This window comes from Hevea brasiliensis, chromosome 6 (genome assembly GCF_030052815.1).
Source record: "Hevea brasiliensis isolate MT/VB/25A 57/8 chromosome 6, ASM3005281v1, whole genome shotgun sequence".
NCBI classification, from domain to species: Eukaryota; Viridiplantae; Streptophyta; class Magnoliopsida; order Malpighiales; family Euphorbiaceae; genus Hevea; species Hevea brasiliensis.
Window position 1 is genome coordinate 98,473,485 of NC_079498.1, and position 11,269 is coordinate 98,484,753.

At 30.5% G+C, this 11,269-nt stretch overlaps 1 protein-coding gene and 1 pseudogene across 1 annotated transcript; one reads left to right on the top strand and one right to left on the bottom strand.

Moving 5' to 3' along the window:
- Positions 1 to 335: 335 nt before the first annotated feature.
- On the top strand, positions 336 to 3,809 carry LOC110637102 (AP2-like ethylene-responsive transcription factor At1g16060). The gene is made up of 8 exons (XM_021787410.2): positions 336 to 719; positions 819 to 901; positions 1,047 to 1,055; positions 1,276 to 1,364; positions 1,522 to 1,595; positions 1,701 to 1,751; positions 2,468 to 2,544; positions 2,996 to 3,809. The coding sequence occupies exons 1-8, from the start codon at positions 568 to 570 to the stop codon at positions 3,517 to 3,519; spliced, it is 1,059 nt and encodes a 352-aa protein (XP_021643102.2). The 5' UTR covers positions 336 to 567; the 3' UTR covers positions 3,520 to 3,809.
- Positions 3,810 to 7,734: 3,925 nt separating this feature from the next.
- Positions 7,735 to 10,952, bottom strand: LOC110656399 (tubby-like protein 8; annotated as a pseudogene).
- Between the last annotated feature and the right edge of the window lie 317 nt (positions 10,953 to 11,269).

Genomic DNA, 11,269 nt, shown 5'->3' on the forward strand with positions numbered 1-11,269 from the left:
TAAAATAAATTTTAAATAGAAAAAGCCATTAATGAAGATGAAATTAATTCCTTTTTTTTTTTGAGAATTTTTTTAAAGTTCTTTAATGGAATGCAAATGTGGAGACACATTAAATAATCATTGTAATATCACCCCATAAATGCAATGTAGGAATTGCAAAGGCTGGACAGCTTATTAATTTTTCAAATGAAAGAGATTTCTCTTTTTTATAAAAATGAAAAATATTTTATTAATTAAAAATATAGTAAAAAAATTATTATATATAAATAAAAATATTATATTTTCTATAAATAAATTAATTATTCATCAAATAATTCTAATTATTTTCCCCATATAACAGAAACAACGCATAACACAAAAAAAGCCCATAAGCGAAGACAAAGGAGAAGAGACGAGACGGCCACTAAACATCTTCTTCGCCAGCCGGCTTAATTTCCCCTGCATTTACCCAATACCCAAAGCTCTCTCTTTCTCGTTCCTTTTAAAACCTTCTCATTGGATCATACATGAGCTAGTCCTTCCTCTTCAGAACTTTGTCTTCTCTCCACATTTTCGACGTGGGTTTTAATGGCGAAGATCTCACAGCAAAGCCAAAGAAATAGCAGTACTGCAAACACTGGCGCAAACCCTACTACTACAACCAAGACAAAGCGGACAAGAAAAACTGTGCCTAGAGACTCTCCTCCTCAACGCAGCTCCATCTACAGAGGTGTTACAAGGTTGATGGAAATATCATTTTCATGGCTTATTCACAAGCATAGATGTGTACTTTTCTTCTCAATTATTCATTTTCTTTTTCTGTGTACGATTGCGTTTAGGCACCGGTGGACTGGACGTTATGAAGCTCACTTGTGGGATAAGAATTGCTGGAATGAATCACAGAACAAGAAAGGGAGACAAGGTTCTTCATCTTCTCCTTTTCTTTTCTTATTTTTATTTGCAGAATTTTGTTAATATCGATTTATTGATTAATATATATTTTCTTTTTGTTATTTGGGGCCTGATGATATGAATGTTCATGGTGGTGGAATTCAACTGAAATACAGTATATCTAGGTGAGTTTGGTATCTCTAATTTTGTCCTTGTATGTATGTTTTCTTCCCTTTTATTTTCTTTTTTAATCATCATGTCATTTTCAAATTCTCAAAGGTGAAAACTGAAAACCCATTTTCTTAAATTTTCAAAATGTAGACTTTTTTTTTCAATTTATAGTTTTGAATGGTTTTGGTGTTGAATTTGCAAAGTGTATTAAATTTGCTAGAATGGATTTGTTAGGGGCATATGATGATGAAGAAACTGCTGCACATGCCTATGACTTGGCAGCATTAAAGTACTGGGGACAAGAAACCATCCTTAATTTCCCCGTAAATTTTCTCTTCTCAAAAACACTCTTGTATATTTGCTTTAATCTTTCTTTCTTTCTTTCTTTCTTTTTTCCAGGTTTTTGTTTTGAATTCTTGGGTTTTGCTTTCTTGATTGAATTTAATTACAAGAATATATATATATGTTGATTGATTTCAGTTGTCAACTTATCAAGAAGAGCTCAAAGATATGGAGGGTCAGTCAAAAGAAGAGTACATTGGATCCCTCAGAAGGTAATCACCAAATAACAACTAGATATAGCTTAATTAATTAGTTTAAATATATATAAATTTTATTAAGGTATTCATTTTTATCTTATCATGAATTGGGATTTACAGGAAGAGCAGTGGATTTTCTCGTGGGGTGTCCAAATATAGAGGTGTAGCCAGGTACGCTAATAACGCATCAATTATACAAATTCATTTTCTTCGGGATTTTATTTTCCAATTATGGCATGTAAATGGAAAATTATATTGACTATTATATGTTAATAAGTTTGAAATAATTCAATTATCGAATTTTTATGTATTAAAAATAATAAATTAAGCCATATTGGAAAATTTTTATTTATCTATTTCACATGAACTTAAGACAAAAAATATATAGTCAGACTCATCTGTCAAATATATGAATCTCACGTATTTATATTTTAGATCTATAACAAATCAGGTCTAAATAAGAAAAATATATATTTCGAGGAAAATATTTAACTTTTTTTTAATGGTGCCGTTAATGTTATGTATTGGAAAATTCTTACTTTATCTGATCTATCATATACTAAGACATAATAGATGAATTTCACTATATATTTTACATTTTAAATTTATGATGAACTAAATCCAAAATAGAATAATTCATATTATGTGGTTTAAAATTGCCCAAAAATTAAATATGGATATGAGGCTCTCTAAAGTTGATTATGTTCATGGATTGTCCACATTTAGTGGCATTAGGAAAGTCATATCACTTGCACTAGTTCTTGTTGATAAAAAGAAATTTATGAAAGAGTCTGTGTCTGTCAAAATCCATATGGCTGCTATATGTTATACTTTTATCCTTTGTTTGATAGTGGCATTTACATATTATTACTCCTAATTTTTTGTAGGCACCATCACAATGGAAGATGGGAGGCTCGAATTGGCAGAGTTTTTGGCAACAAATATCTCTACCTTGGAACTTATGGTAATTTCTTCTCCTAATTAGGACATTTTTTTTCCATTTTTTTCTTTTTATTTTTCTTAATAATTAATTTAATTAATCAATGAGCATTGATTCAGTCTTACTAAAATCATATTTAATTAGAAATGCGAAATCTTAAATTCAAGTTGTAATCAAAATTAAATATATTTTTTTACTATTTGGAAAACAATAAATTAAATATAGCCCAGAAATTATAATAATTTAGAAGTGGGAAAGTAAGTCAAAGATAATTGGATAAAGACTTAAGAGGGCTCAATACACAATCACATCCCAGTTAATTGAGATATAGATCTCCAAACCTCAATTGCTTAATTAGTGAACCTATTTAAAATTTCAAACTAACACCAAAATCTGCAAGCAAATTAAATTCTCCATTTCTATTCCCAAACTACGCCCAGGCTTGAGTCTTTTTTGTTACATGTTCTCTTTGCAGCCACTCAAGAAGAGGCAGCCACAGCTTATGACATGGCAGCTATAGAGTACCGAGGACTTAATGCCGTTACAAACTTTGACCTCAGTCGTTACATCAAATGGCTACGTCCAAATACCCAAAATGACCCTCACCAAAACCCTAACACTAGTGATAATGCTAATTTGATACCAAACCCTACGCAAGACCTTGGGTTAAGTTTCACATCCCACCAACAAAGCTTAAGTGAGACGGAAACCGCCATGCCTCCGCCACGGCCTACTGGCAGCAGTGGTGGCTCGGCATCATCTGCATTAGGGCTTCTTTTGCAATCCTCAAAGTTTAAGGAGATGCTAGAGAGAACATCTGCCAATGATTGTCCTTTGACGCCACCGGAGTCTGACCCGCCACGTCGGAGCTTCCCAGATGACATTCAGACGTACTTCGATTGCCAAGACTCCGATAACTTTGCAGGGGGCGATGACATTATTTTTGGAGAGCTAAATACATTTGCATCACCGATTTTTCAGTATGAACTTGATTGTTAAAGAAGGATGCTTGGCAAAATAAAGCTATCCTTACAGGATAAAAATATTTATGGGTTCTGAGAATATGGAGGTAAGGATGGTTACAGAAGAGATGATGACGAACAAGGGTATGACAATTCAGAATTATTTATTTATTTATTTATTTTATAATGAGATACATTCTTCTCTGAATTTTTTTTTTTTTAGTTTCTTGTAGATATAGTGAAAAAAAAAAAAGACATTCTTTTATCAATTATTTCCCTTAATAAGACAAGTATGGCAAGTAATTAATGGACTTCATTTTATTTTAATTTTTTATTATGCAATATATGTTGTCTCTTAGGGTTTTATGTTACAACTCAATTTTCTTGAGAAACAATATTGAAGAAATGATTGAATTAGTCAATTTTACATATTGAGCACTCAAAAGAAGTTTTTTATTTTTTATATTAAGAATTTTTAAAAGAGAGAACAGAGAGTTATTAGGATTTGAATATTTTAGTTTACATTGAGACAATATTGATTTTTTTTTTTTAATGATTGACTTGAACTCAATGACTCTTGGCATTAAAGATAAGTCGAGTATTATTGAATTAAAATTTATTAGTAATAAGTAGGACTTTATTAAAATTTTCTTTTCCTATTTATTCATTTTACCCTTATTCACCTAACAATTTTATAACATAAATTGATAATATGTAAGTGACATATGTAAATACTAATAGACTTATAAGGCATTTAATAAAAAAAAATTATAGCAACAATTACAACTTAATTAATGCTAGAAAAATTAAAGGTTATAAATTATACAAATCAAAGCAATCTTTTTATTTTTCATCAAATTTGTCACCCCCTAATGCACATGGAAGAGACAATGTTCACTCAAAATTTTATCTCAAACCTACTAAATGATATTTTAGTAACCAATGCATTAAAAGAAGATGACGAACAATTTGCACAAATATCATTAAGGTAATTTTTATCTTATAAAAATTTATTTATATACTCTTTATTGATATCTTATTATTTATTCTTTTTATTCATTTTCAATTTATATTTATTCTTTATTTTTATATTTTCATAATTTTTTTACAAGCTATTTTTAAAATATTTTAAATAAATTAAGTATAAATATATAGGTAAAACTATAAATCCATATCCTTATTTAATTAAATAATATATCAATAATGATGATACTTGCGCAATATACCGATAGAAATCTAGTCTTTTATAAATTGAGACCAACGACATTAACAAAATAAATAAATAAATAAATCGTAATATTATCAAACTAGAGGAATTTTTTTGCAATTAATTTACTCTTCATAACAGCAAAGATAAAATTTCCCAATAAAAATTAAAGAGTGATGGAGTTTTACCCAGAAGTAGAAAAGTCTACATCGACAACAAATTAGTAAAAAGTTATTTTCTTTTATATATATATTTCAGCTAATTTTTTTTATTATAATTAACTCGGATTGATATTCAAAATTCAGAAACTTTAAAATTTTATAGACGATTCAAATATTATTTAGTTAAAATTTATTAATATATTTCAGCTAGTTATTCTTTTCCCTAAAAATAACCAAAAAATTAAATGCATCTTTAAACTACTAATTGCTTACATCTAGGGAGAAATTTCAAAACTTAGAAAATGATAATAATTATGAAAAGGTGAAGCTTGGTAGGGGAATTTAAAATATAGAGATTCTTAAGTGTTAATAAGATGAAGGATTAATATATAATGACATTAGATTAATTAAAGTAGTGCAATTAATTGATATGATAGATATTTGTAGAAGAGTTAACATGGACCACAGAATTTTGTACTTGCAGACTCATTGTTTGGTAGTTGGCAAAGTTATAATTACAAAAATGTTGAGATAAATTTCCTTTTTTCTAACCTTTTTAATGCTCTTTAACTCGTCCAAGAGTCTGTCTCTGCTATGTTCAAATTCTGATTTAAGTTGTGATCAAGGGCGTTAGAGGTTGGGAGCTACTATAATTGACACTACAAAATTGGATTCATTAGTGATCAATTCTACTAAGCATACAAATCGAATTACATGACACAACAATGCATGAAAATTGTGTAACGCATGAGCGCAAACTTGCATCTATTAAGATTCATTTAATACACTTCATTAGTATAAGAAATTACAATTTATAATTCAGTAACTATATAATTTACACCATCTAGTAAAATTTTTCATGCAATATATTATTAAAATTATATTTTTCTAAAGGGTGCATTAAATGAATTTTAATAGATGCAAATTTACAGCCAATAAAGGGCACAAGAGTTATTATGATTTGGATCACTGACCTGACCTGACCTCCTCTTGTGCTATGAATAAAGCATTCAACCATTTGTGCTATATTCACACATTCTTTAGAAATTGTGGGTGGATTTCATGTCAATATTAATGATTTTAATTAGTTGTACTGGGATATTGTGACTTGTGTCCCTAATACTGTTCGTATAGATCTGTCTTAAATAAGAATTAATAAGAAGTTTTGATAGAGATGTTAATATGTATTTTTTCAAAGATTTTGACTTATGATTATGCGTTGGCATGCAAAAAAATAAATAAGTGTCTGGGTACACCAGAGTTGGTTAGGCAGATACACATTTGACTTAGTTTATTGATAAATGGTTGGCTAAAATTAAAAAGAGGGTATAGTAGTTGTAACTGTTACTAGCAAATTCTTCCAAAATGATGCAATGGGTTGCCTACTCTTCGAGATGCAGACAAATATATATATATATATATATATATATATATATATGTTCTCTCTAACAAAAAATAAAAATAAAGTCATGGGGATGAAGGTGAATTAGGTGATAATGGGCGGATATCATTAATAAGGGTGGCAATTCGTGTCGTGCATCCTAAATGTGTCATGTCATTTTCTAAAAATGACTAATCCAAATCCGTTTTCCATCATTACATGATCAATATAAAAAGAACATGATATTAATGTATCACATATTCATTATATATATATATATATGTTCTCTCTAAAAAAAATGAAAATAAACTCATAAGGATGAAGGTGAATTAGGTGATAATGGGTGGATATCATTAATAAGGGTGGCAATTCATGTCGTGCATCCTAAATGTGTCATGTCATTTTCTAAAAATGACTAATCCAAATCCGTTTTCCATTATCACATGATCAATATAAAAAGAACATGATATTAATGTATCATATATTCATTATATTTAATATAATAATATAAAAGAAAATAATTATAAGAGTATTTTTCAAATATAAACGTATAAAATATTATATATAACAGTTCAAGTTTCAAATCATTTCATATATTTTAAAATTTTACCATTCAACATAGATTAAATGGTTTTTATCATATCATTTAAATTTTAAAAATTTAAAGATTAAATGTTAGCATGTGAGTTTTAACCTTTAAAAATATATAAATATTAATAAGATGAAAAATATTTTAATCTTTTAAAATATTCAAACAATATTAATAAAGGATTAAAATTTAAGTAATAATTACTCTTGATCCAAACTTATTTATGCTTAATTTAAACTCACTTAATTATATGTCTTGTCATAACTTAGCTTAATCTAAAAGCGTATTACTTACTTGATGGATTTATATTCAATTCTCTGTTCTTTCAATCCCTTACTCTGCTTAGTTGTAATTTTGAAATTTAAAGTTTAAACAGGGAGTAAAATATAAATAAAAACTAGCAAATGGCCACAAAATATCTCCACAGTTACGTACCTATGCACGATTCATAGTGCTAGAGATTAGAAAGTGAGGAAAGTTATAGTAGAATTTAATTGAAGGATCAATAAGTATTAATTTAATACAATATTCTTTATCAATTAATTTTCTTTTAAAAGGTTTTTCAATTAATGTTTTAGCCTAGCAATAAGGTGAAAACTAATGAGAATTTCCTTTCTTTGAATTCTGGAACAGACATAATTCTAGTATTCTAAAATAATATAAGATGGAAATATCAAAGTGAATGTCACCTAGAAACTTCCAACTGAATAATTGTTGAGATTTTGAGCCCTTTTTTTTTATCACATGTAAGAATGCTTTGAAGGATTTAACCAATTAACTATGGGGTTGTCTTAAGAATTGTGAAGTCTAGAGTTCGAACGCTAGAGTTCGAACCCCAGAGCTAAGTATAAAGATTTAGAGGGGAAGAAATTATGAGCGATCAAACCTGTCTAATAAAAAAATGGAAGGCAATATTCTCTTTGTTACGTGCTATTCTTTCATTCAGATCAGGGAGAACAATGAAATAAATGGTTCGATTCAACACAAAACATTGTTACTAATAATCTAATCCATCAAAAGGGGCCTTGCCTGCAGTTAAAGAAAACATTATGTGCATGTGAATGCCAGACATCAGAAATCAAATGGCATTTACATTGAAATCTGGAAGGCTCAGATGCCAAATGTTCATTAACGAGTAACTTCTAGCGTATACCCTTAAAAATCGACTCTTTGTATCTAGTTGTGCTTCTGTTGAAATCAGAAGCAGAGTCAAGAACCACAAAATAGAAACTATAAAAGATTGTTGCCCAGAAGTTGAACTAGAAAGGATGGTGGTAGCTTGTAATTAAACTATGCAACAAAGTTTTGAATCAATTGAAGCCAAACATATGCAAAATGCTTGGTAACCTGTTAAAGGGTATGAAAAAAAAAAAAAGAAGACAGGATACTGTTATATTTTCTTATGCAGAGTCTTACATTTCAAAAAATCCATTGCTAGAAAATATTATATGCACCTGAAATCCATCACAAACTTTGACTTCCCCACTCTTCCAAGCTGCAAAATTGTCTGCCTTCCATGCTCCTAGGCAAGCGTACATGAGTTAGCAATCACTCAGAGAATGAAAATCTTTTAACAGATTATACTTGATAATGATTCATCCTAAATTTCTATGTCAAGAGAATTCAGGATACCTCCAATTTAAGGTGGAAATTCTTCACAGATCTTTGGATGCTAAGATCAGCTCTGCCCCTGTCTCTGTAGTCTAATTCGTGTTGTCTTGAAACCTTCAAAACCAAAACAAAACAAATTCCATTAAATAAAAATATAAATGAAGTCCAAAAATCATTTTCTTTTATGATATGAATATATATATTTTTCCCAATCTTACATTATTGTACTTTGGAGTCTTTGAATGTAGCTGAAGTTCTTTATCCATTTTTTCCTCCCAATCCTTGGGCAGACCAATAATGTGCTGCATCTATTCCACAAAAAAATAGCAAGTCAAGAAATCATCATAGCATAATTAGTTCCAAATCCAAATATGCATAATCCCAATTTAATTCACCAGAGCTGTGTTCTTTAGCTGCATAGATTGGTGTTTTGGTATGTACACCCTTATGCTTCTGTAACTCCCAGTGCAAGTGACTATGGTAGGCATGAATCTGCAGAAGAAAAGAAAAAGGAAATTACTGGCAATGAGAACAAGCAGGAGAGAAGAACAAGGAGGGGGAGCTTCTGCGTTACGTAACAACAGCCTGGAGAGGATTATGCTTAGATGGCAAATTGAGACAACCACCCTGCATTCAAACAGATCATAATTAGACTTGGTTTACTTAGAGAAATAGCTTTATTTCATTATAAAGTTACAATTTTTTGAGGAAGCAAACCTGATCCCATATGTGATACTTGGAACCCATGACGTTAGCTGTTACATTCCCAACAAAACTATTATCTGAACTAGATAAAACTCCCTTCAAATTCTAAGCTATAGTAAACACTGACTTCCCATTACGCCTCTCATGGTGAGCTATAGCTAATTTGCCATCCTGTCGTCCCTGTCCTTCCCATAATTGTCACACATGAAAAAACAAAGTTAAAAGTGTAAATTTTGGTCCCACTGCTAGACTTCAGCCATCTTCAGAGCAAGAATTCAATTAGTATTTTAGTTCTTTTATAAAAGAAAGCATCATTTACACCTCCACCAAATCTGTAAAACATCAAACATGAAAGAAAAGGAGGTTGATTATGTGTAGAAACACAGTTCATCTGATCACTTGTACATGCGAATGCAATTTCCATAACAATCAGATAGAATGACTCAAAAGTCATGAAAGAAAAATGGACATGGTCCAAAATGAATGCTTTTATATATAAACAATAATTTGCACTTAGATATTTTAGTAGTTAAAAAGATACGAAAATTTCAACTCTGCTTGTTAGTTATAACATTCAATTGAATAGAAGCCTTCATAAATTTTGTTAGTTCTCAATTAATAAAAAAAATGAAAAAACTAATCTCTGCTTGTTGCTATGTATTTATGTTAGCATTAGAATCATTTGAACCTAATTACAATGAAAATGTATATATGACTAAAGATTTAGTTGGATGCTGTTGACAAATTGATAGTTGATGGAGGACATGACACTGGTTCATGTTTCATTGACAATCGAGATGAAACTCAACTTTCTCATCACAAGATGATTAAAAGAAAACAAAATTTGTTTAATGTATCTAATTTCTTAAGTAAGTTCAACAATCTTTTCCTCCAATAATAAATGAAAAGAGTCAAATTTCTCTAACAATTGAAATTGCCACCTGTATTCATTGTGACTTTTATTTTATTTTATTTTATTTTTAATTTAAATTTTGTGAGCAATTCATGATATTATTTTCAAAAATAACTGGCCGCATAGGACTATAGCGGAGCTCAACTCTCTACTCCTCTATGAAGCCAACTAGTAATAATGGCAACATTAGATCAAAACTTCACAAAGATTCATATAAATTAAGAAGCTATTCACAATTTCAAGAGATCTTACATCGGTGTAGAGGGAGTATAGGGTACCCCCATTTAACCTTCTGGCGATGCTTCCTTTAAAATAACACAAGTGCATCTCCCTATATCCAATGGCAACGGCCTGCATAACAAGGCTCTGAAGACAAAAACACAAACAATAAGTAGGCAGTGAAAAACATGCAAATCAAAAGACATCTGATGAGAATTCAGAATTGAAGGATACAAACATGAACGCACCTATTAGGCAATGTAGACCAAGAAGAAGCATGAGCAGTCTCAGAATCCGAATAATCCCAAATATTTAAGGAAGAAGCTGATTTCTCAGATTCAACTGAGTCCCATAAGTTGGACTTCAAAGCCCTTTCAGGTTGATTCATCTGCATACAGAACTGCAACGAAGTCGGCTTCAGGACTCTCCCAGTAGACAAAGACTTCATATTTGATAACGGCTTTTGGCATTAAAGGAAGAGACCCATTTGCATTAGAGTTTTTGGGCATTGCGTTTTCTTTATCACTTCCAAAGATGGGATTTTTCTCTTTGTTGTCGGTGAAAACTGTGGTGAGGTCTCCTTCGCTGCAGCTATGGTGGTGTTTGGGGTCATTTAGGGGATTGAGATAGAGGGAATTGTATGAACAATTTGCTTGGAACTGCGGGTTTCTTAAAACCAGCCATGTTCTAGTAGAAAGAGAGAGAGAGAGATTGAGATTTGGAGGATATAGCTTCAGTCCTCAATTGAGCAGTGGATCTGAATTAATGCTCTGGGAAGTATTTAGAATAATGGGATTTTGTAGTTCATCCCCTACCTGAAAGCAGTCATGCTTGAATGAAGTTGAAGAAAGGGATAACACGATCTGCCATGAACTGAACTTTGGCTAGTTTTAGCTACGGAAAGATGCAAGCTTCAAATCTGGTTACAGGTTACTGTCCCCATTACAAAATTTTTCTTTTTCTGGTGACTTTCAAATTCCCAAAAAGAAATCTAATGTCCT